The sequence below is a fragment of the Calypte anna genome, chromosome 5 (genome assembly GCF_003957555.1).
Source record: "Calypte anna isolate BGI_N300 chromosome 5, bCalAnn1_v1.p, whole genome shotgun sequence".
In the NCBI taxonomy this organism is placed as follows: domain Eukaryota; kingdom Metazoa; phylum Chordata; class Aves; order Apodiformes; family Trochilidae; genus Calypte; species Calypte anna.
The window spans coordinates 12,957,006-12,983,116 of record NC_044250.1 but is presented as its reverse complement, the minus strand read 5'-3'; the positions used below and the strand labels follow the sequence as shown (position 1 = coordinate 12,983,116).

The window sequence follows — 26,111 nt, the reverse complement described above, 5'->3', positions numbered from 1 at the left end:
ACAGGCTTTTCTGGTACTTTGGATTAGCGTCGTTGACATTTTTTCACCTGCCAAATTTTACATTCTGTCTTAGTGTTCCCTAATATGCTGCAAAAAAAAACAAACCAAAAAAACCCAAAACTGAAGGTGTATAGTAGAGAATCAACCTAGTTCCCTCTCTTTCTTTTAGGAAATTGTATTAGTGGTATTCTTTGGAACAGAGTACGTGGTTCGGTTGTGGTCAGCGGGATGCCGCAGTAAATATGTTGGGATCTGGGGAAGGCTACGTTTTGCCAGGAAGCCCATTTCCATCATTGGTGAGTATGAACAGCTTAAAGTCAATGTAAACAGCAAGCAAAAGTTATCCTTTAGTTATTCAGAGTTTTAATTATTCAAAGTTTTAGTTGTTCAAAGTTCTGAGAAGTGGAATTCCTGCGGCGGTTGCAGCCAAGTTGGATCAGGAGTTCTTGTTCTTAGCACTAAAGATCTGGATTTCCTTTCAGGAATCCAGGGCACTGTCATTTGAGAGCAAATGTAGCTTGGTTTGTTTTTCCAGAGGAGCAGAGTGTTTTCCTTTCACAAGTGATCTGAAGCTTTGCCAGAAAAAAGTCTTGGCCATAGTCCTTTCTCCTGTAACCTCAGAACCCCAGACACAGTACAATGGCTACAAATGTATTTTTTAAAAAAGATACTGAATGGCCCTTTTTTTTTTTTTCTTCTCCCCAACAGTTGTTTAAATAATTCATTATGAGTGTTTGAATAATTTATTATTATTATTTATTATTTGAATCTCATTGAGCTATGTACTGCCTGGTGGAGCATCATGGCTGCACTGTGGTTACTTTGTGTATCTATTGGATTAAAAAACTCTTTTCAATGATGCATTTGGAACTTGGCACCTGCTTTGTCTTGGTAGTTACTGCAGTTGGCTTCCTAACATGGCTTCAGTATTCTTAGAAATCACATCCATTTATTCCACAGACTTTGGGAGCCATTATTTTTTTAGAATGTTCATCTTGCATTTAACAATTTCACTGAGGGAAACTTAATCCAAAATCAATCTGTATTTTTTTAGCCCTGCACTGAGAACTGTGTAAAGACCCTTGCCCTGAATCAAACAAAATATGAATGCATTCAACAAACCAGATTTTGGGAGAGGGGTGTTGTTGTAGAAGCACAGGAATTCTTGTTCTGTGAAATGTTTTTTTCCCACTACTTTAGAACAGCAGAAGATAGAGTTTCTCATAACCTATCTCCAATTTTGCTAAACACAAATTACAAAATGTTGGATCTGGGCATTTTTTCAACCTAAAATAATTTAGTTTACCTTCTCTGTGCATATATACAAAGAACTGTAGCTCAAGCATGACTGCAAACATCAAATCACTCCATCTTTGCACGGTCCATTTCACTGGAGATGTAGAACCTCAGGGGCTCTGAAATGTCATCCAATTTATTTCAGCTTGAAAATCAAAACGAAGTTCTTCTTTCCCAGATAGGTATCAAGAACTATTTCATTCTCCAAATAGAGCTCCTTTCCAAAATTATCAAGGTCTGAGCCACAGAGATTCAGAGTCATCCCAGGGCAATGACTGCAACAAGATTGTTTTCACACAGTACTTACATTTTTAAAAATCCCTTTTAGAGCTGAATAGATGAAATAATAGTAAAGCAATTGCCTCATTTATTAAATAAACCCCCAAACCTTTGTAAATGATTAAAATAATATCTAAAACAGCAGAGAAATGAAGATATACAGACAAGATAATAGGTAGAAACCTGAAATCCCTCACGGGTTATATACTCCTCTAGAATGTCACCATCTTGAACCTATCCCAGTAAAGTCTTTCTATCATATCAGACAATTGTATTTTCTTTATATATGTTAAAATTATAAAAAACTGTAAGAAAAAAACCTTAATTTAGGGTGATTTAAATTGTTAAAATAGCAGTGGCATTGCTTCTAGGAACAGACTTGCAGAAATATTGCAAGATGCTTCTAACTTTTTTTTTTTTATATTGACTTGTTTTCCAGATTTAATTGTAGTTGTTGCTTCCATGATAGTTCTTTGTGTTGGCTCCAAAGGTCAAGTCTTTGCAACCTCAGCTATCAGGTAATTGCATGCAATAAAAGAAAATAGTGCTGTGTAAGGGGGTGGGTTATTGGTGGTGGGTTATTTTTCTTTACCTCCTAGTTCAATTCTTGCTGGAGAAAAGAGGTGACTGCTCAGAATCATGTACCAGAGCCATCACCAATCGTGTATGGGTGTGAAACAATCATAAAATGTAGGGAAAATGTAATTTGTGTGTGTTTTCTGGTTTTATAGCATTTATATGGGGATGGTGGTGCCCCTAACCAGCTTCCCCCACCAGGGTTCTGCCAAATCCCGTTTTACCTCAGGTTTATACTATTTTTATATTATTGGACTGTCTACTTCAGATTCCTTTAAGGTAAGGAATTCAGCTCTTTAGTTAGCTGGCTTTGTAGGTTGTTTCCCATCCTGGGGAGCAGGTCAAAGATGAATTATTTCTGAAGCAGTAGAGTTTGTGTCCCAAATTCCTGAATCCTTGAGTTAGCCTTACGAGCCTTGTGTGCAAAGGTCTCTCCTTCTCTTGTACAATCTCTCCTTGCTGCTTTCACTAAAAATATAATAAAATAAAAACAAAAAATTAAAGATATGTCAATGGAGTGAAGAGACAGGCTGCTAAGGCTAATGTAAAAAAAATAACATATTCTCTTTTTTTTTTTTTTTTTTTCTCAAAATCATAGTTTGGAGGATCAAGCCCTCACCTCTCTCTCTATTTCTTCTCTTGTACTTTTTGGTCATTCATTTCATTTAAAAACTGTGTTCCAGGGGCATCCGTTTTCTGCAGATTTTACGAATGCTCCACGTTGATCGTCAGGGTGGGACCTGGAGGTTACTGGGATCAGTGGTGTTCATACACAGACAAGTAAGTATGAGGAATGGCCTAATATTTGATGCAAAAGTCCAAATATATTCAGTTTGGAGACAGGCAGTCATTTATTTTAACCAAGTCTGGTTTGTTTTCCCTTCTTCACCTGAAAGAAAGATTAGAAATACGTCAACTTGGGCAAAATTTTTGACCTATAGTTGGATTTCCCCACAGAAAACAAAACCTCTGAGAAGTAGTCTTAATAGTTCTAAAAATAGGCATCTACATTCCAGAGTTATTTTGAGTGTGGCACTGTTGGAACAAAATCACCTGACTACTTTTTGGGTGACCAAAGGATAAAAGAGTCACACTTGGAAGGGAAGAGGTTGACTCTGAAATGTGCATTCTGGACCAAATCATCAACCAAGGTGTGAATTTTTTCACTATTGAGCTCAGTGGATTTTTGTTAATTTGCACAGCCAACAATCAGTGTTAATGTTTATTAATTGCTGGGATTTCTTTCTTCTTTTCCAAATATCTTGACAAGATCACGATGCTGTTATTTTAATTCTCTTTGCAGGAACTGATAACTACACTCTACATTGGGTTTCTGGGCCTCATTTTTTCCTCTTATTTTGTGTACCTGGCTGAAAAAGATGCTGTAAATGATTCTGGAGAAACAGAATTTGGCAGCTATGCAGATGCACTGTGGTGGGGAGTAGTAAGTATTTCAATTTTATCTGTACTAAAAGTATTCAACACTTTCAAATGGGGAGTGAAGTTCAAGCAAGCACGGAGTAAGAGCTGTACTTTGGATTGACCTTATTGCTTCAAGAAACTTTCTGGTTTTGTAATGCTGTGAAACACAGAAACTACAATAGGTGATCAGTAGTTTCATTCATTGTTTATAGTTATGTGACACAAAGTTATCATTCTTCCCCTGTACTCAGCCCTGGTTAGGCCACACCTCGAGTACTGTGTCCAGTTCTGGGCCCCTCAGTTTAAGAAGGATGTAGAGGTCCTGGAACAGGTCCAAAGGAGGGCAACCAGGCTGGTGAAGGGACTCGAGCACAGGCCCTATGAGGAGAGGCTGAGAGAGCTGGGGCTGTTCAGCCTGAAGAAGAGGAGGCTCAGGGGAGACCTCATTGCTGTCTACAACTCCCTGAAAGGAGGCTGTAGCCAGGTGGGAACTGGACTCTTTTCACAGACGACCTTCAACAAGACAAGAGAACACAGTCTTAAGTTGTGCCAGGGGAGGTTTAGGTTAGATATTAGAAAGAATTTCTTCACGGAGAGGGTGATCAGGCTATGGAATGGACTGCCCGGTGAGGTGGTAGATTCTCCGTCCCTGGAGACATTTAAAAAAAGACTGGATGTGGCACTCAGTGCCATGGTCTAGCAACTGCTCCGGTGGGTCAAGGGTTGGACTAGATGATCTCTGAGGTCCCTTCCAACCCGGCTAATTCTATGATTCTATGATATTTTGTATACAAGATGTAGAAATACCTATTACTATTTCTATCTTCCATCCATTTATTGCTTCTTGCTACCTTTCTTCTGGGAGGTTTCAACCTTTTAAGGTGGAAAGGATTTTGCTAAATCAGGGGTAGTGTTTTGGAGCTTGGGTCACTTTTTGGGGAGTGTCTGTGTTTTTTCTTGGTTTTTTGTGGTTTTTTTTAATAGATATATATAGTTTGCAATTCTGCCTAGGACTGTAATCTCCTGTTTATTGAGAACAGACTAATTCCAGAACAAAGTGCACCTGAAATACTGAAGAAATCTGTGCACAGGACTTTAAAATAGTGATTATATATATAATATATATATATTATATGATATATATACAGAATTGGTGGGATTCATCTGGGCTCTGTTGACATGGTACCTTGCTCAGAGGTTTCTCTAAGATGCTGCCACACTTTGGTGTAGCTGGATCTTTAGTCCTGCTAAGAAAGTTCTGCTTTGCTGTTGCTAGTGATATTCCCTCTCTGTTTTGACTCATTATATATACTTAGTGATTTAGCACCTCTCTTGTAGGATTATATTTTAGTGCTAGTAACAATTGCATCCTTCTGTTCTCAAATGATTGGGATGGTTCCTCTGGGATTTCCCCTCTGTAATTATTTCCTTTTCCTTTTCCTATTACAGTTCAAAGAAAAGTACTTACTGGAAGCTGTTTTTCATTATCATTAGCATTCAAGCAATGACTTGTTCCTCTCTGCTTTAATTGCATGTAGCTTAATAAAACAAATGTCAGCAGTAAGTGCTACAGATCTTTAAAATGTGTAAGCATCACCCATGAGTCCATGTGTGAGTTTTCAAAACTTGATGGTCTTTTTAGCCTTCCTTTTGCTGTTTTAAATCAAAAGGCATTGGTTGGTTGTTTTTTTTTTTTTATTTATGCTAGTAAGCCTTTTTTTTTTTTTTTTTTTACTTATTCTAGTAAGCCTTACATACAAGAATGGCAGGACTAGCACTTCAGTTTCACTAATAAACCATATATTTATGAGAAATACTTTTAATAAACCTGTTCAGGTCTGGGCTTACCTAGTGCTCTCCCTAACACTGGCTGGTTCAGGGAGGATCAATTGATGAGTGGGGTTTCTGGTGCTGTGAGATGCATGTGGAGTCTTTTTAATTCCACAGGTTTTTTTAGGTTGATGCTAAGATTTGCAGCAGAATTCTTCCCTCTTGCTCTCTGCCATGGAAAAATATAACCTCTTTCAGGATCAGAAATATGCTGTGTGGCACAAAGAAGTAGCTTTCTGGCAAGCAGCTTTTCCAGTGCTCTCCAGTCATTGAGGCTTTTTCCCAGTACAGGCGGCAGATGACTGGTTAAGGAGCAGTGGCAGATGTAGCTGCATCTAAAAACCCATACTTGGTGTTGGCATTAAAAACTGAGTATGTGTCAGACCAGATTGACTTACTGAAAATACACTAAAACCTTCTACAGAATTGATATGATCTCTCAGGATATTGAAATATTGTCCTTTCAGGGAATTTTTTGCTCAGATAGTAGGCATGCCAGTTATTTTGTCTAATTACAATAAGCTTGTTTAATCAATGGGTTTAATTATGATAATTATTCTTTCTCTGTTACGACTTCTGTTATGGTGCAGAATTCCACTTGAAGTGTGATGCTGCCCTCAACAAATCCAAAATGTCATCTCTTAATACTAAAAATAGATTTAGTGTCTTAGATATGCTCTGAATGCAGACACTACAATTGTTGCTGACTGCTACAAAAGCTTTAGCAAAACAAAACTGAAATGGATCCAGGTCCATCCATTTCTGATGCTGTGATACTGGAATATTCTTCATGCTTTTTAGATGCTTCCTTATGCAGGTAGCAAACTCATAGAAAAACTCATAGAAAACCACCTCAAAATCCCAGTTAACTTGAAGGGGCTTACAAGGAAGCTTGGGAGGGAGTTTTTACAAGGGCAGGGTGTGATAAGATGAGGTGTAATGGCTTTAAACTGGAAAGAAGGTGGATTTAGATTAGACATTAGGAGGAAATTCTTTCCTGTGAGGGTGGTGAGACCCTGGCACAGGTTTCCCAGGGAAGCTGTGACTGCCCCATCCCTGGAAGTGTCCAAGGTCAGGTTGGATGGGGCTGGAGCAACCTGGGCTGTGGGAGGTGTCCCTGCCCATGCAGGAGGTTGGAACTGGATGAGCTTTAAGGTCCCATCCAACCCAAACCATTCCCTGATTCTATGCTAGAAAAGAACTGTGTTACCACAACTAAAGTGCATCTGGAACTGGGTACTTGTGTGTACTCTGCACACATACCCATAGGGTGCATAACTTGTCATTATGGGTTCTTTTCATTGCTATTGTTGTTATTTATAAATCTATATTACTTTTCCATTCCCATATGTAAATTGGCCTCCTGGGCTTTCTGTGAATTTCCTATAGGAACTCTGGGATGTAGTTATTTGCCATTTCAGTTTATGGGCTTCTTGAAGAAAGCTGAGGTTACCTTGGGGCATAAAGGTTTGTGTCTTAGTGCTAGTTTTGAAGGCAGTGCATGTACTGTGCAAATAATTCTGCCAATGTCTGTATGTCTTTCAAAAGACATTTAATATTTGCAGATAAACCACAAGTAACATGATGCCTTTCAGCTCCACAGTGCAACTATTAAAAATCAGTCTGCTTAGGTTGTCCTTCATGTCCAGACTTAATCTTAAAGACATAAGTATAGGTTCTGGACAAATAAAAGCAAGTTTGTTTGTTTTAAAATTAAGATGATAAATGTTCTTACCAGATCTGTCACTGATGACCACATTCAGAGAACACTATTGTCTGTCTCTGGGGGGTTTTTGGGGTTTTTTTGGGTTTTTTTCTCCCCTCCACCCACCTTAAGCATTAAACTCCAAGATGCCTGAGGCAGACTGTGGGGAGTTCTCCTTTTGCTACCCACTGAACTCTACACAATTTCCAACCTCCACATCTGAACAAACATCCCTCAGGAAAACCATTATGTGGATTGTGCTGAAGTCTCTTTGATCATGAGCACTGTTTGCCACGAGTGCTTACTGAATATAGCCATGCATGGATAGTAAACTGGGCCCCTTCCTTTGAGTTGGTTTGAACTGGATTTGGAATTGTTTGCAAGCACCAGCTTTAGTTAAGAGTTCTTCCTCCTTTAATTTATGTATAGATGCTTTCTCATCCAGGACTGAATTCAACACATGATTAATAAGCTTGTTTACTTCTAAATTTTACATAAAGCCATGTTCCTCTTTAGCAAACTCTATCAGTATGTGCTCTTCTAGTGTAAACTGAAAGTCAGAATTGTGGGCAAACTACTGAGAAGTTGCAGGAAATACCACTTGACTCTACATGCTCATAAAACTTTGACTAAGTTAGAACAAATCTGATGACATTTATAAAGAGTTGAAAAGAAATATTGAAAAAATTGCCACATAAAAGGGACCTTGTGTTATTCAGAACCCTTTCTCCCTTCTCAGAACCCTTCTAAATAGAAAAGCTGTTGGGGATTTAGCGTTTCAATGCTAAACAGAAGTAGAGACTTCCTTTTTATTCTGGTTTTTTACAAGTCAAGAATACTAGCTATAGGCCTCATATACTTTTTTATTTGTCTTTAATTTGGGGGATAATGTGTTTGATTCTTTTCAGAGGGTGATAGTTACTTTTAAGGATTTTTGGAGCAAGGGTCTTAGGATACAAGTGTTATTATCTCGAAATGCTCTTTACATGCAATCTCTGCACCTTGCAGCTGCCTTCTCATCCCATAACTTTAACTCCATGAACATTTCCAAGTGCATTTGTTCTCTTCTAATAAAGACCAGTGGGGCAGATGTAGAGAAACCTTTTCAAATTCTTACTTACAAAGTACAGATGTAAATATTCTTACATCTAGAGAATGCTCTTGGGACTTTTTTAATTCCCAAATGTTTAAACCTCTGGCAACAGCTACCTAAGAGCTAGGCAAAAAATGGTATCTAGAAGAATCCAGAAATTTTACATAGTTGTTTTCTCTGAGAAGAAACAGCAGTAAAGTATTTCAAAATATAGACAATTTTCTATGTCACTAGGTAAAAAAAAATGATTATTATTCAGGAATTTAACTTTAATTTAACTTTCAGTAATTAGTACAAATTGTATTTCTGTTGAAAGGAGAGTGTAGGAGGCTGAAACTAACTTTTCCCTGCTTTTCATGCCACATGGTTGGAATTATCCTCATGGGAAGATGTTTTAAAACTTCTTTCCTGAGTTATTTGGCTACCTTGTATGTGCTTAAGCCTTCTTTTTTTTCCTTGCACAAAACAATGCTGTTCCTTTCAGTACTATTACTGTGTTTTATGAGGTTTAATAGAGTACTGATGCTGAATGGAAAATAAATAGCTGCAGAATTTCCATGACCAGTTCAGAAGTTGCAGTCAAGCTGTCTGCATTTAAAGAACTTTGCCCAACATCACGCTGAGATTCAGAGGGTGCTTCTTCAACTGACTCCTTTTTTTCCCACTTTTTTTGTAGAGAAGTGGCCTTGTTGAGCAAGGTCTGGATAAGAAAATCTCCTCTGCTACAGAATAAGACCCAGATGTGTGAAGTTCAACACAAATCAAGTGTTTGCTGTTGACTTTGCCAGGGGGCTGATGGTGTCCAGCAGATCTCCCACCATCTCCCACCCATCCATAAGCAGGGAAGGGCTGGCCCACTGCAGCCTCCCAAAGAAAAGTGGATATTGCTGTGTTGTAAAAGCTAAAGCACTGCTGAGGGTTTAATGATCCAGCCAGGCTACAAAGCTCCTGGATCTCTTTTGAGTTTCCATGTGTGTGCCCATGTACAGCTGCATATTTACTACACACTTCAGATCTGAAATTGCTCATTCCAAGTAAAAATGATCATCATAGTGATCAAATAATAATAAAAAATTATTGAATAACAATCCTCCTGGGAGGTTTTAAGGTTTTTTTTGCTGGGTGATGTTTTCCAAATTTAGTTAACTTTGTATTTTCATAAAGGTGCTTCTGGAGAGGGGGAACAAATACCCTTCTAAATGACTTGGTTAAAGCTGCTGTAGTCCCTTTTTTCACTGCACAGGAGCAAATTTCACAAACTGAGGTGAGCTCAGTTTGAATTTAATTTTTATCAGGTTTGATTGGTTTTTTTTTTAAGACTTTCTAATTTTATCTCAGATTTCTTGCAAGTGGAGATGTTTGTGTGGTGCCACCATTTGATTGAGGAGGTTTAGGGTGGATAGGAATTGGGTTTGAACTGTGTAATGGCTGAAAATGCCATCTTGAGGAGGTATTAAACTAAGACCTGAGGAATAACTGAGGATTTATTATTATAAAACTGAGGATGTTTGTTTATTGTGTTTTAATTGGCTGTATAATGCCTTTTTGTTGCATATCCTGAGTTATTAGACATGGTTCAGTGTCCAGCAGATGTGGTTGTGTCTCAGTTATTTTGGGCCCAGTTCTGTTCAATATCTTCATTGATGATTTAGATGAGAGGATTGAGTCCATCATCAGCAAATTCACAGATGACACTAAGCTGGGGGGGAGTGTGGATCAACTGGAAGGCAGGAGGGCTCTGCAGAGGGACCTGGACAGACTGGAGAGCTGGGCTGATTCCAACGGGATGAGGTTCAACACAGCCAAGTGCCGGGTCCTGCACTTTGGCCACAACAACCCCATGGGGAGCTCCAGGCTGGGCACAGAGTGGCAGAAAGGGACCTGGGAGTCTGGATTGCCAGGAAGCTGAACAGGAGCCAGCAGTGTGCCCAGGTGGCCAAGAAGGCCAATGGCATCCTGGCATCCTGGATCAGGAACAGCGTGGCCAGCAGGTCCAGGGAAGGGATTCTGCCCCTGTGCTCAGCCCTGGTGAGGCCACAGCTTGAGTCCTGTGTCCAGTTCTGGGCCCCTCAGCTCAGGAAGGAGATTGAGGTGCTGGAGCAGGTCCAAAGGAGGCAACTGGGCTGGTGAAGGGACTCGAGCACAGATCCTATGAGGAGAGGCTGAGGGAGCTGGGGGTGTTGAGGCTGGAGAATAGGAGGCTCAGGGGAGACCTCATCACTCTCTACAACTCCCTGAAAGGAGGTTGGAGACAGGGGGGGGTTGGGCTCTTTTCCCAGGCAACTCTCAGCAAGACAAGAGGGCAGGGTCTCAAGTTGTGCCAGGGGAAGTTTAGGTTGGAGATGAGAAAGAATTTCTTTCTGGAGAGGGTGATCAGGCATTGGAATGGGCTGCCCAGGGAAGTAGTGGATTCTCCGTGTCTGGAGATATTTCCAAAGAGCCTGGATGTGGCACTCAGTGCCATGGTCTAGCAACCGCAACGGTGGTTCAAGGGTTGGACTTGATGATCTCTGAGGTCCCTTCCAACCCAGCTAATTCTATGATTCTATGGTTCTATGATTTATTTCAAGTGCACCAGGAATGGTGCTTGTGGTCCTACCAGGATAACTTTATTAAAGTGACTTGGAAATTTTAAGAAGAAAAAGAATTAAAACATCCCTTTAAATGAGTGCCATAGTAGTGACCTGGGTAGTCTTTACTTTAGCTTTGGATTGCAATTTTAATTCTGATGTTTCAAAACATTTGTGTCATGTTGATCTGGAGGATGGAACATGAATCTTTTCAGAGCACTGCAATATACATAGAGGGGTTGGGAGCAAAAAATGACATTTGTGTTGTTTGAATTTGTTCTTATTGTTATTATTATGTTCTTATTTGTTCTTATTATATTCTTATTCTTATTTGTTCTTATTTCCTATGCGAAGTGCTCTAGGTGGCCCTGCTCTGGCAGGGGGGGGTTGGACTAGATGATCTTTCGAGGTCCCTTCCAACCCCTAGGATTCTATGATTACTGCTAACACCCTTATAGGCACAAGGAAGAAAAACATCATTTGGAAAAGAATTCAAAATACTGAAAGATCACTATGGGGTCTTCTGGCTTTATAGAGGTGGTAAACTTCACATGAGTTTCTAACCTGTTTGCATTTGTGCCACATGGATTTCAGCAACAACCTGGAAAGCTTCTGCTTTTATATCCATCTTGCATGAATGCTGTTGAGTGTATAAGATGTCAGGTTTATTGAAAGGCTTGTAATGTGTTCATTACTCTGAGGTGCAGAGTAGAACACCCAAACCCTTTTGCAATTTAATTCAATTGCAAAGGAGTCAGGGAGCTGGTTCTGGTGTATCCCAGGGTGGGAACTGGGTTTGTATTACTTGATTTCATCAAGGTGGGTACTGGAAAATTTTGAATTGTATTTGGTACACAAAAATCACAAAATAGTGCAAATTTAGAAACAAAGCAATTAAGATAATTTTTGTTAGGGGATTTTCCCTTTTCTTTAATGCTTGGGGTTTTTTTTGTGTTTGCTTCCTCAGTCCTCTTTGGTACTCCTGAATCAGTTCTTGTAGCTTGTAGCTGGGTTATCCATGTTTTTGCAAGGCACACAGCAAGGATTTCATCAACAGAGCATTGTTACTCCCTTGATAAGTTTGCAAGGCTCACTGTAGCCTGATAAACTTGAATAAAATCCTTTCCCTATTCAGTGCTGACAACCATTACTATTTCTTCTTGTCCTCTCTGGTTTTGCTTCATGTTTCCTCCTTCAGGCTGTTGATGGATATTTTATGGGAACAAGAGTAGTCTTAATACCAAAGCCTGTGGTCATGGATATCACATCAGAGTTTTGAAATAGTAAATGGATGAATCTGATTTTGTTCCTAATTAAAACAATTCTTTTTCCGTGCTGCTTTGCTATGAAAATTTCATGTGTGAGCTCTTGTATCGTTTTAATTCCACTATGCCAACATATTTACTATTCTGGACTAGAAGCTGAGCCAGTATTTCCATTATGAGGTTCTGTTTTGCAACTGTAAAATTAGTATTTCACTCTTCAGGGTGTTATAATCTGTAAAAAATTAATTTAGGGCAGAAACTTGGCTTGTAAGGTTTCAACAGCATAAATGTGGGGGAAAAAAGAACATGTAATAACGGAAGCCAATGCATATATAGAGGGATTAGAGCCAGGGGAGCAGAGAAAAATATTCCCTTTAACACACACACTTTGATTTGCAACCCCATTTCCAAAATGTTTTGTTTTTTAAAAAAAACCTGCCAATGAAGCAGCACTTTTCTCAGGTTGGTGAGGTTTCATACAGATCAAGTCAGAAGACAGGGGGGTGGCAGGCAAGGGAAGAGAAATATTTCTCAGATAAAAATTCTTCTTCAATTATGCTTCAACCACTTAAAAGCAGCTCGATCTTGTCACATTTCTAGTTAATGTGTGTGTTTAAACATGAAATTAAGTTTGTAACACAGAATAGTTGATGAGTTTTCAATGATATGGTTTCTGAGGCATAAACCACTCTTTTTTTCTCATAACCTTTTTTTTTTGTAAGAAGGTATTGGAGGCCACCTCTTTTCCTCATATTTCCTTTTTTATATCATATTTTCTTCAACAGAAAATTGGAATTAGAAGTTAGGAGTTATTTATTGTTACACTGACCCTGCCATGTAGGTAAGGAGTTAAAGTCATCTCTTTAGTTCCTCATGAAGCCCTGAATTAAGGTCATAAACATTTCAGCAATTTCAGGAGCACAGGCAATGCTGTTTGGGTCCTTAACTCACCTTACTAGTTTTTAAAATACTTGTGTAGGTTAGGAAACAGTTTTTGGCAATAAGCCACAATTTCAAATCTTGTATTAAAAATGAAATGCTGGTGACACTGGTGGATTTAAATTGCTCTCAGATGCCAAATGTATCCTGTTTCCAACAAATCCATTCTTTAAGCTCATGCAAATCATGACTTACTCAGCCTGGTTATGCTACATCACCATGGTGGTAATCTCTACTTCAGTGTTTTGAAACCAAAACTCAACAGATGTTTCCTGCATGTGTGCATTAAATTATCTGTTCTTGCTCTTGATGAATTAGTGATTCATTAGACTACATTTTCAGGATTTGTTGCTGAATGGAAACTTTTCAGTTCCTCTTGCTATTTATACCACAATTACTCTCTAGACTACTTAATTTCTGATGCCAGCCTCAGCTCATGGTTACAACATATTTATGTACTCTTTCTGTACAACAGCATATAATACTTTCAGCAAATCTCTCCTGCCCATAAAGAAAATCAGCAATTCAGAACCCTTGGCTGCCTTTTCCTAAAGAAAGGGTGGCAGCCCACATCCCTGTCTATGCTGTAAAGTCACGCCAGCCATGAAGACTTGAATTATTTTACTTTACAAGATTTTAGACATGTATCTTTTTTTGACACCATCTCTCACAGCATTCTCCTGAAAAAGCTGTCAGCCCATGGATCAGAAAGGAGCACCCTGTGCTGGGTTAGGAACTGGCTGGAGGGCCGGGCCCAGAGAGTGGTGCTGAACGGGGCTGCATCAAAATGGCGGCCGGTCACTAGTGGTGTCCCCCAGGGATCAGTGTTGGGCCCAGTGCTGTTTAATATCTTTATTGATGATTTAGATGAGGGGATTGAGTCCATCATCAGCAAGTTTGCAGATGACACTAAGCTGGGGGGAAGTGTGGATCAGCTGGAAGGCAGGAGGGCTCTGCAGAGGGACCTGGACAGACTGGAGAGTTGGGATGATCCCAATGGGATGAGGTTCAACATGGCCAAGTGCCAGGTCCTGCACTTTGGCCACAACAACCCCATGGGGAGCTCCAGGCTGGGCACAGAGTGGCAGAAAGGGACCTGGGAGTCTGGATTGCCAGGAAGCTGAACAGGAGCCAGCAGTGTGCCCAGGTGGCCAAGAAGGCCAATGGCATCCTGGGCTGGCTCAGGAACAGCGTGGCCAGCAGGTCCAGGGAAGTGATTCTGCCCCTGTGCTCAGCCCTGGTGAGGCCACAGCTTGAGTCCTGTGTCCAGTTCTGGGCCCCTCAGTTTAGGAAGGAGATTGAGGTGCTGGAGCAGGTCCAGAGAAGAGCAAGGAGGCTGTGAAGGGATCCAGCAGAACTCCTGTGAGGAAGGGCTGAGGGAGCTGGGGGTGTTGAGGCTGGAGAAGAGGAGGCTCAGAGGAGACCTCATCACTCTCTCCAACTCCCTGAAAGGAGGTTGGAGCCAGGGGGGGGTTGGGCTCTTTTCCCAGGCAACTCTCAGCAAGACAAGAGGGCAGGGTCTCAAGTTGTGCCAGGGGAGGTTTAGGTTGGAGATGAGAAAGAATTTCTTTCTGGAGAGGGTGATCAGGCATTGGAATGGGCTGCCCAGGGAAGTAGTGGATTCTCCGTGTCTGGAGATCTTTCAAAAGAGCCTGGATGTGGCACTGAGTGCCATGGGCTGGGAACTGCAGCAGGAGTGGATCAAGGGTTGGACTTGATGATCTCTGAGGTCCCTTCCAACCCAGCCAATTCTATGATTCTATGATCTTATTGTAGTTTAATGTCCTCCGTTTTCATCTATTATAGAAGGGAAGCAAACCCAGAGAGGAGAGTTGCTTCCTTTAATGTCACACAGCCTGTCATTGGGAGCATTAGGAATGCAGCTGAAGTTTTTTTGGTTTTTTTAATAGTAAATAATAAAGGAAGAAAGAACACCACCACAAACCAACCACATGAATACTTGCTGTAACAATCTGTGTGTTTCTCTTTCCAGGTGACTGTTACAACTATTGGCTATGGAGATAAAGTGCCTCAGACCTGGATAGGAAAGACCATTGCATCTTGCTTCTCAGTCTTTGCCATTTCATTTTTTGCCCTGCCTGCGGTAGGTTCTCTCCTGCTTTTGATGCCAGTTTGCTGCTGACCTGTTAGTTGTCAGAGGAAAATTCTCTTACTGCTCCTTTAACCTTTCCTGTAACCCGATAAAAGCCTTGTATTCAATTTTCATATTATAATTAATATATATGTAGCTCGTGGAGGCAGAAGAGCCTCTATGTTTAGTTTTAAAAAGTAAATATGCAGTGTTTGTTGTATGCAACACTGGATTTGGTATGGATTCCAGAAAGAGATGTTTATTCTAAGTCCTTTTTTTGCTCATCTCAGAAGTGTAAAGGGAAGTATTTCTCTGCTAACTACTTCTGGACTCAGTGATGCTTTGGCTTTTTAAGGCATTCATTCAGTCATAGTTTACTCAGGTGATGGAGTTCTCATACACATCCTTCTAGCAAAGCTGCTGAAAAGGTGTCACTGGCAGAGAGAAAACAGTGAACAGTCTGGGACACTGATTCAGCTCTTTGAAATTAGCAGCTTTTTCATGGCCAAAGTTCCACTTTCAGAAGTGACCCAGGGCAGAGCTTTTTAAGGTGTTGCATCACTTTGTTTGCATGAAAAGCAGGTTCCCAAGTGCTTTCTCACAAGGAACAAGGCACTTGAGTACCAAGGGTAAGTTCAGAGTCAGCAAAATCTGGAGTGTGTCTTGAAAACTCTTAAGTGCTGTTAAGATGTTTATTTTCCAGCATTTTTTGTCAGTTGAGTAAAAGAGTTGTGTTAGCAGCTGGTAGGGTAGCTGTGGCAGGGAGGTGGTGGGGATAAGAATACTTTTATGTCAGTGTCATCATAAAAATCCTTCATAACATGAAAGAGTAACTCTTAAAACTCCAGTGGCTTTATAAAACTATTTGTATAATTTAAAGGCATTCAACCTTTTGGAGAGGAGGGTATTTTAAGTGTAGATTTTTAGACCCCATCATGAGATAGTCTTTAAAATATATTCTCCCCATTCTACTATTTGTCCAATTTACTCTTTGTTTAGAAGAGACCTGCAAGATGAAATGATAGTATGAAAACTGCCAAAAGCTGTTATTTTGGCTGAAGAGCTGGGTTTTTCCCACAGACTTGGATGCCAGCAAAGATGTTTTACAAAGAATTGTGTAGCAGCCCTACCTTCACAGCAATGCTTTTATGTTAGATTTGCTTAATTGTGTGCAGAACAACAGCAAAACCTCTTTAATCAGATTTGATTACTGTATTAAGTTGTTCTTGTGAGCTTGCCAAGGAGGAAATGTGTGGGGTCAGTAAATAGTTGATAAATAGGAACTCTTGCCCACTGCCTTATTGCCATCTGAAAGAAGAGATCCCAGTTGGAAGCAGTTGTTGTGGCTGAAGACAACTATTAAAGGTTCTGGATCTAGCAGCAGTCCTTCATTTCCTAAATAAGTGATGTTTAAGCATCATTAACTCTTTGATCTTTAGTAAAGTAACATGATAGGAAGGGCCTTTCCTGTTCCTTTCAAAACCCTGGGTGATTAATAGGGTTCTTAGAGGCTGATCCAAGGTACTGCCTGCTCTGACACCTTGACTACCATGTGTAGAAAATGAGTTATGCTGTTGTTGTGTAGGTGTAGTCATGTAAGTTGTGGTTCATTGAAGATCTTATTTTATTCTGTGTTACTAAAACCTCTGTTAAATGCATAAATGACTTGCTCTGTATTTAATTTTAGTCTTAATAGTTATGTTTGGAGGCTATCTGAGGTTGTACACCTTCCAGTACCATTAGTCCATGTCCCTTGATCTGAGAGTGGATTTGATGGCCTTGTGTTGAACTTGCTGAAATCCTGCCCTTTTTGTAATATTCCTTTTTTTCTCCTTTGTCCTCCCTTCCCACCACGGGTTAAAATAGGGAAATAGAAATTACCACACTATAGTTAAAAGCATTTATGAGGCTTTTAGAAGGTATGAAATAGAATTTCTACTCACTCTTAACCATTTGAATCCAGCTGACTTAAATAGGCTTTGGATCAGGGCTTGGTAGCATTCATAGTTTGTTAAACTACTGAGTTAAAAAATTTAACAGTGTTAAGTAATTTCCTCTAAATAATTAGTTGGGTTTTATGATGCTTAATACAAGTTTATTAACTTAATAACTTATTAACATAATTAGGCAAGCTTATGGTTTTTTTTTCCTCCATTTAAAAAATAAAAAAAAATTAAAAATCTGTGTTTTCTTTCTTCCCCCAGGGAATTCTTGGTTCAGGCTTTGCCCTAAAGGTGCAACAGAAGCAAAGACAGAAGCATTTCAATCGTCAGATCCCAGCAGCTGCCTCTCTCATACAGGTACCCAGTTCCTGCATTTTGGATGCTACCATTTCTTTAATCTTTTAATTTTTTTCTAAGCCATTGGCAGTATTTCCATGCCTGATTCCCATCAAAAAAATATATAGGCATTAGAGATGCAAGTCTTTTAAAGTGCTTTGGAAATCCTACCTTTAAACTGAACTAATGAGTGGAAAAGTTCATTCCCACATCAGTGCTCTCATATTCAGCTGTTTAAAATCCAAACTGAAGGCTGTTGTGTGTTCACTACTGGGGAAATGTTATGAAATGCTGTGCTGGCAGTAGTGAAAAATAGAGGAAGTTTCATGTACAATTGTACTTCTAAATAGCCATAGTTGCTTGTAAAGAAAGCTGTCAGATATGCTTCGTTTTCCTTGGGACAAATAAATTCTTAAAAGTCTCAAATTGTAAGAGAATTAAATCAAAATGTTAAATAGGAAAATGTTTGAACTTTTCAGCTCCAGGCTTGGTGACTGGGAACCACTGGGATTGTGCAAAGCAGGCTTTTCATGGAGGATAAAACTCAGGCAGCAAAATTTTGGTCCTTTCTATAAAAACCATAGTTGTAGTTCAGTGTAAGTAAGGTTAGTGAGGTGTTAGCCAGCCTTTCACACTAGAGAAATAGTAACAGTTCTTCATTTTAAGTTCTTCTAGCTTTTCCTCCCTCAGTCAGTATCTGCATGGGTAGTTTTAGAAGCAAAGGGATCAAATAGAGAAGAAATATAGATGTGGAACTAAGCCATCCTATTTTTTACATTCTTATTTGACCAAGTTCTCATGAGTGAATGTGGATTTCCAGATCAGACTCTTTATGTGGCAGCAGTAACTGTAAAGTTAATGCTTGAAACTAAACAGTTTCATGTGAAAAAGGTTTAAATTTAAGGCTCTGGTTATAGGCAGAGATTAGGCAAAAGTCTTCAGACTCATTTCAGACTCAGTGATCATTTGGTTTGCATGGGCAGAGAATGATCTGGGTTTGCATGGGGTGGATTTTTAGTCTTCTCACTGATTCTTTTGGGAAATTAACCTTAAATCATTGGGAACCCTGAGACTGCAAATCCAGAATTTGGTACTTTGCTCCATCTGAAATATTAAGGAAAAGTGGAGGATAGACAACAAGTTGCTGACTCCTAGTTCGCAGTAGAGGTAATTTTTATTTACTAATAGAGTCAGACTTCTAAGGGCTCCATTTAATCAGTGTTCTACAAATAACTTTTTAAAAGTTTGTTCTTACACCTAGAAGTTTCTGAAATAGGTACAACAGCTGAAATGAGTGACACTTTTTTTTGCCTGCATTCCTTCCTATTTTCTTCTAGAGTCCAGTTGTTTCTCCCAGTTACCCATGGTGGGAATTGTATGGTGGTGGTCTGATGCTTTACTTTCCACTTGCTCTCTCTATTCTCTGTCATTCTAACTCTTTCACCTAGTATTTTCTGGCCTTTTCCACTTCAGATTTTGTGTATGTATATCTGTGTCTTTTTATTTTTTCCTAATGTAGTGTGGATGTGGGGATCTACCATTTTTATTTGGAGACTAATTATTAATTAAGCCTGATGATATATGCACACATTTAAGAGATAATGCAGTAGTGGTTTGTCTCTGGTTGTTCTTGTTTCCAATCCCTGCTTTTCCTCCTTTTTTGTCTTGGAACATGGTACTTTAGTCATTGGTGGTTGGCAGTAGGAGGATTTGGTTTGGGTTTTGGCTCCTTAACCACTGGTGCTCTTCTCTCATGTTTATTTTTTTGTATGAATGTTGCTCTATGGGCCACATCAGATTTGCTTTTTTTTCTGATAGTACTCTTGGAAGGCAAGGAAGGATGATTTTTGTTTTCTGAGCAGGAGCCTGAAACACAAGCAGAGCAAGAAATGCAGCCCCAAAGATTTTGAGTCCAATCTCTCTCTCTCTTTTTATTTTTTTTTTCTTTTTTATCTCTCTTTCTAGTTTTCCCAGTTCAAATTTATGTGGTTTCTGCTTCCTAAGTAAGGATTCTAAACCACTCTGAGTTTGCATTTCCAGTGGGGAATAATTGAAGAATACAAATCCAATTATATTCATTTTTCTGTTGCTTAAAACTTTTCTTCTAGACTGCGTGGAGGTGTTATGCATCTGAAAACCCAGACTCATCTACATGGAAAATATATGTTAGAAAACCTCTCAGAAATTATCATTTGCTGTCACCCAGTCCAAAGCCGAAGAAATCAGTCATGGTACAAGTAATTAACATTTCCTATAAGAGTATTTTAACATTTGGAAATTAGGTTGAATTTGTTAAGCTTCTATTTGTGTTTGTTTTACAGATTTACTGCTTGGTTTTGAAGTTTCATGTTGAGATTTTCCATATATAAATAGTTTAAACTGTAAATTATTTTGCTTCAGTTCCCAAGCTTGACTTTTTAAATGGGTTTGGAGAAGAGCAATACTGACCTAACTCATAAGGCACCTCAATCTGTTAACTTCATGGTGTTGTTTGCAAAACTATAAGCAAATGGAAAAAAAGAAAATTACAGTTTCCAAAACAGCTCTTAGAAAACAACTGTTTTAGACAACAAAACAGATTTTTAGGAAAAAACCCAACTGGTGCTTCCCTCTGATATTGTTTTTTTTGGTTTTCTACACCTCTATGGTGAAGACATTTTTTTGTCTACATAGATTATATTTTTACATCAACTAATTCCATAACTTAAGAATTTTTTTGTTTAAAAAAGTGCAACAAAAAAACCTTTTTCAGAATTTTTAGATTACAACATACTTCAACCTCACTATTATAAGAATATTGCACAGTAGTCTCAAGCTGGGAGAGGATGTTGGGCAGAAATCTTCCCTAGTATCCCAGGGCCATTTGAATTCATTGGCAATATATCAATTTTTTATTTTTTTTCCCTCAAAGTATGATTTATTGCATCCATGGAATGGTAAACATACTCCAGGGTAGATTAATTTCTATAAACTGTTGCTCAGCTCTCAGCTAACAGAATTTTTTGCTCAGGCAAGGGATTTGCTGCTGATAATGTGCAGAATTTTAGGGATTAACCAAGTTTGGTGGGATGGGGGAAATCCTACTGAGAAATGCACATGGTAGCATCATGAAAATGTCATTGGTCAGGTGTTTTTTGGACTGATGCTGCCTGTGTTATTATCAGAGATGCTACTGAAGAGACAACGAAGTGTGGCTTGGTTTGAGTAATTTAATTTGTTTGTATTTTTAGGTTAAAAAGAAGAAGTTTAAGTTAGACAAGGACAATGGGCCTTCATCTCCAGATAGGATGCTCTCTGTTCCCCACATCACTTATGACCACGTGGCAGAGGACAGGAAACCTGATTTCAGTTTTGAACCATATGAAAATTCTGGTAAGAAATTCCATTATAAGATGCCAGTAACTGTAGTGACTTCTATTAGTGATTTACACACAGGTCTTCTTTAAGGAAAGAGGATAAGGACAGAAAAAGGTCTTGACATTCCAAAGCAGGAATACTTTGCTTTTTGGCTTTGATTGCTGGCTTGTCTGGATGAGATTCAACCATTCCTCTAATAAGCATGCTCCAAACTAAGATTATTTGTCATTTCTGCCTGTCTCTGAGGCTGGTGCATCCTTTCCCCAGTTCTGCAACTGTCTGAAAAACTCCAGGGATTTGCTGTCAGCTTTTCCATGTGAAATTTACCCAAAGTGTGATAACATTGTGCATGTACCAACCAAAATAGATGTCCTGGCTGCCACCTGAAACCATCCTGTGCTCCTGCCATCTGCTCAGAGGAATAGGCTGGGAATAAAATATTTAAAGCAGAAGTGCTTCAGATAAATGTGGATCCATCTGTATTAAATGTCACTTTACCAAATGGCACAGTGTGAGGGGAAAAAGAAGATAAGGTGTCAATAGGCAACTCCTAATTAATAGAATTAAGGAGTTACAACTGCTTTGGCTGTAATGAACTTCCAAAAGAACTGCAAATTTACAATGTGGCTTTTTTTAACCTTTCTTAGAAGTATATAATAATATTCATTGCTCAAATTTACATAGCTAGAATGTGGTTTAATCTTTAAGGTATGTTTTATTGATTATAGGTACCTTAATTACCTGTGGTTTTTGTTCTCAAAAATGTGTCTATTTTGCTTAAATTTAATGACCTTTAAAATGAGAGAGCAATGTGGGCTGGCACCAGACAGGTTTTAATACAAGCAGAAAGTCTCACATTTCATGTGCTTTTTTTGCTACACTTCTGTCTTGCTTTTTTCTGGAGCATCCAGACTTTTCCACTCTTTCCTGGCCCTGTTAAGGAATAATTGGGAATTGCATCTGGTGGTAGAAATGACCTAGGTGTTAAAATGGGGACAAGTACTAAGTTGAGTCTGTGTGCTTTGAGTAGAGAGACTTTTCTTCAGGGCAATCCAAATGAATTAATTGTAAAAATGCTTAGATTTGTCAAGTCCCACCTTTTATCACTCAATTTTTTAGATGAATAAAGGGCAATCTGATTTGCAGGCAGCCAAATACTGCCACTTCAAAAATGATTTCAATAGCTTCCAATACAAGTATTTTCTCTAATTTCTTCTGACACTTACTTTTTTTTTTTTTTCTTTTTTATCTGTGTTCTGCTCTCTAAACTGTTACAAGTATACAGGACAAACAGGAATGTTAAAATTGCTGGGTAAGTTGAGGAAAATAATTTTATCTATGGCATGCCAGCTTACAGCAATGTAATGTTTGCAGTGCTTTCCCTGTGTGTCTAATGCCATATAATTTCTGATGTGTGTATATAACCATTAGAAAAAGATAATTACATATAAAGTATAATTGATCCAGTAGTCATCTGGGAATACAGCAGAGAATTAATTTCTAAACAAATAGAAGGGGATAGAAGAAAAAATTCTGAATTTGACCTCCAATCTTGTGCCTTCTGAAGTCCATGCATCTGTTCCTGTAAAAATTTCCTGTAGAAGTTTGTGAACAGATGGGGACCCATAAATTCAATAATATTTTTTACTGTTTGTCTGAATTCTGTGATCACTTAAGCAGCTGTGAAGTCCTGGGATGTTTCTAATGTGCTTGCTTAGACACTTTTTTTTAACAATTGAGTGTTCCCCAAAGACTCCAGGATTAGAGCTAGGGCTGGGCAAAAACCTGATGTGATTTACTGAGTGCTTCAGGCCCCCCAAAGACAACAGAAGTTTCTTTTCTGTAACTGAGTGCGTGGATGCTCAGGCTTAGGTTAAATTATCTGAAAATACAAGGTACATTTTCTCTTTGAATCCCTGTGGAACACAAGCTTACTGAAGATGCTAAAGGAGCAGAATACAACCAGAATCACCTTGACACCCCCCTGATGAGCAATTTGCTCACTTTCTGGTTTCCACTTTTCTCCTGGATCCCAAGCTGGGCATCTCTGGGTGGCACAAGCTGTCCCCTGTTTTGCCTGAGCAAGAAACTCCTTCATCTTGGGGAAATTTTAGAAGAGCTTTGCCAGGCACTTGGGGTTCAGTTTCTGTTTCCAAACCAAGGACCTTGAGCTCGGTGGAGCTGAGAGTTTACCCAACACTGTCCTCACAGGGGCTCAAATAACTGGAGAGGAGAGGGTTTAATTGTACTTACTGTGATTTTACTGCACAGAAAACTGAAGCTGCCAAGTTAAAAGCTCAAGCCCAAGAAATTAGGAAGTGCAAGAATCAAAGATGCCAGATCACCTTTACTTAGCCCCTCAGAAAGCCTCTAGTCACATATCCATATGCTGCTTTTTCACTAATTTCTGGTTCTCTGTTTGAGTCCTGGGTCCCCCCTCTGACTTCCCTGCCACTATCCTTGTGCAGCCAACTCCTTTTCCCCTTCCTCCTGATATCATCTGTTCAGCCAGGATCCAAGAGCCATGGCTGGAGCATGAACAGAACCCTTGGAAAATGAGATCTTGTAACTCCAATTTATACGTTGAGAAATTTTTCTCTTTACATAGAAGCAAGGCAACACTTCTGAAAGAGACCACTGTGTCCCAGAGTTGGAATCCACAGGTGTTTCCTAATGAAATAGTTATTTAAGGATAAAGGTTGTGTTTTGCTGAGTCTCCTCAGCATTGACCCCTTTTCTGTGCCTGACACTTTTCCCTGAGGAATTCAGCTTGAGGCAGGCACTTGGCTTAAAGGCTGGAAGTGGGAATCTTCAAATGCTTTCCATGGGATGTGTCAAGCAGCTTCAGAGATGGGTGGCAGCACTGAAAGCTGAGCAGCAGCCAGCTAGGTACACACACACAGGTAAGGGCCAGAGCAAGAAGGGGCTGATTCATGATGTGGTTTTTACACCTTGGAAAGGGAGACACCTGAGGAGCCCCTAAAGTCCAGAAGGGAGGAGCAAACATATGGATTGCTCTCCTCCAAATGGGACTGGCATGGAGGGAGGAACTTCATGACAGGTGACACAGGTTTGAAGAGACATGATGCCTCCCCTATGATGGCTTAATACTCTGAGAACAAGTCATAGAATGTCAGGTTGGAAGGGACCTCATGGCTCATCTGCTCCAACCCTTCCAATATCAGCAATACAGACTAGAAGAGTGTCACCCAGACACTTCTCTGCAGTTTTTTACTTGTTTTTTAATGCTGTTGGGTACACTATACTGTACTTTAGGTATGTCTGCATCATCTCAGCTGCATGTCTAGAGCTTTTTTTTTTTTTTCTTCCCCACTCTCTCTTCTCCTCTCTCTCTGTTTTATGTCCGTCTTTACTCTGACTCAGATTGTCAGCGTACCTGGCCATCCTTTTCCACAGACCAGCAGTCATCCAGTGCTCCTTCCTCTCCAGGTAAAGCTTATAATAATATTTCATTGCACCATCACCTTTATTAATCACTAATTCATTGCAATGCTCTGTCTGGAGTTGCCTGCTGTGGCACAGAAAATCACAGTGCTTTAAAGAAAGTATAGGCATGGATATTATTTACTGTTATGTTATCAAGTATTTTGTTTAATACAATACAGATCTAATAAATAAAATATTATAAATAATTCATTGAACAACCCAAACATTTGCACAGATAAAGATTTCTGTAGAGTTGTCACAATCTACCTGTGATTTCTACACAACTTTACTTGGTTTTATTCTAAAATAAATTTACAGTCATGTAGCAATACAACAGTGGGTTTTTTATAGGTATATTTTGTGACTTTTTCTAACAAATATTAGGACCACATAAGGCTGGAAAAACCACATCAGGTTCTCAGTGTAGGACTCTGGCAGAATTTAGAAGCCTGAGCTCAAATATGAAAGCTACAACTCTCTGCCTGATTTCATGGATGCATGAAAATACTGCTTAACAAGTAACTTCACCATTAGAAACTTCCAATATCCAAAGTTTGCTGAAATGGCTTTCCCACCTCATCTTGGATGGATGGACATCTTGCCTCATGTCTGGGCTCCAAGCTGAAGCATCCTCAGTGTGAGGGGGATTGGGAATCTGGGTTTGCTCAGACAGGGAGGAGCTGCCTGCTCACCATGGAAGTGCCTCAGCTCCTTTGAGCAAGTCCTGGTCGTGATCTTAGTAACTGTACCCTAAAAGCTGATATCATAAATAAAAATGCAAAGTAGAGATGATATAAAAAGGACCTGATCTTGTCATCAAATTGCACTCATTGCTGCTGAGTGCTCCGTGGTATGACTGAGTATTGTACAAAAAGCTTTAAAATGCATGAAGCTGCCTGTGATATGGATACCCTGCAAGGAATATGAACAAGAAAAAAGAAAAGAAAATCAGCTTTAAGCCAAAATTGAAATCCTCCAGGTAGAGGAAGAGTTAAACTTTTGCTTTCCACAAACTCCACAGCATATATAATTTTTTTTTTTTCTGTTTAAATTCAGAAACCTGAATGTCAGCAGTAGACCTTCTAAAAAAAGCTGAATGCCATGGCTTTAATTGTTATCTGCCTGTTTCCACACAGTGAAAAAAAGCCCAGCATTTTTAGATGTGAACACAGGACCCTTCATCAGGACCAACAGCTTTGCTGATGAGCTTGACCTGGAGGGTGAGACACTCCTGACCCCAATAACTCACATCTCACAGTAAGTCAAGGCTCTTGAGTTGTACATGAGTTGACAATTCAGGTGGGAGGAGCTGAAATATTGAGCTGCTAGGGCTATCAGATATTTGTGTTAAACTCTTTTTACCTTGAAGTTGTTGTCCTCTGGTCTGAGCGCCAGGAAATCTCCAGCTTGACCTAAAGAGAAGTTCACTTGGCTGGGACACAAGGTTTTAGTTTTTAGCTGATGTCTGTGGGCAGCTGGTGGTTGATAGCCTCAAGATTTCCACATTGAGACAATGGGTGGGAGTACTTGCCTGTTCAAATTATTATTCCCTCCACTTGCCAGTGGAGTAGTTGTAAAGTGCAGATCTTGAAAGAGTACTTGCATGCAACACCAGCCTTTCCATTTCAGCAGCACCTTCTCTAGCAGTCAAATGATGCTCTGCATTGGAAGAAAAGATCTGGTTTGATCTTTATTACTGCTTTGTGGTATATAAAAATGATCTGAAATGGGCTTATGGGTTTCATTAGGTTGGGTTGTGGTGGTTCTTTTTCCTTTTGAAAGATTTTCCACATGGCTTTAATGCTTTAACATTATCTCCAGGTTTTCAGAATATATAGAAAATTGAGAATTGCAAAATATTTTTATTCAAATGCCTTTAAAAATATTGTCATTGTTTAGTTCAAACTCCTGACAAACATTTACTATTTACTTCAGTGTAGAACTGTAGATGTCTGGCAATG

The 26,111-nt window shown here is 39.4% G+C and overlaps 1 protein-coding gene across 3 annotated transcripts in view; it reads left to right on the top strand.

Annotated features, from left to right (window-relative positions):
* KCNQ1 (potassium voltage-gated channel subfamily Q member 1) overlaps nt 1–26,111 on the top strand; it is a 316,467-nt gene that overhangs the window by 67,885 nt on the left and 222,471 nt on the right. For 2 of the 3 annotated variants that reach the window (XM_030451195.1, XM_030451198.1), the window contains exons 3-12: nt 170–296; nt 2,015–2,093; nt 2,835–2,931; nt 3,455–3,595; nt 14,969–15,079; nt 17,272–17,367; nt 19,455–19,577; nt 20,577–20,718; nt 24,088–24,153; nt 25,287–25,407. In XM_030451195.1, the coding sequence (XP_030307055.1) occupies nt 170–296; nt 2,015–2,093; nt 2,835–2,931; nt 3,455–3,595; nt 14,969–15,079; nt 17,272–17,367; nt 19,455–19,577; nt 20,577–20,718; nt 24,088–24,153; nt 25,287–25,407 (1,103 nt within the window). The remainder of the gene's footprint in view (nt 1–169; nt 297–2,014; nt 2,094–2,834; nt 2,932–3,454; nt 3,596–14,968; nt 15,080–17,271; nt 17,368–19,454; nt 19,578–20,576; nt 20,719–24,087; nt 24,154–25,286; nt 25,408–26,111) is intronic. The other variant, XM_030451196.1, reaches the window with a different exon arrangement.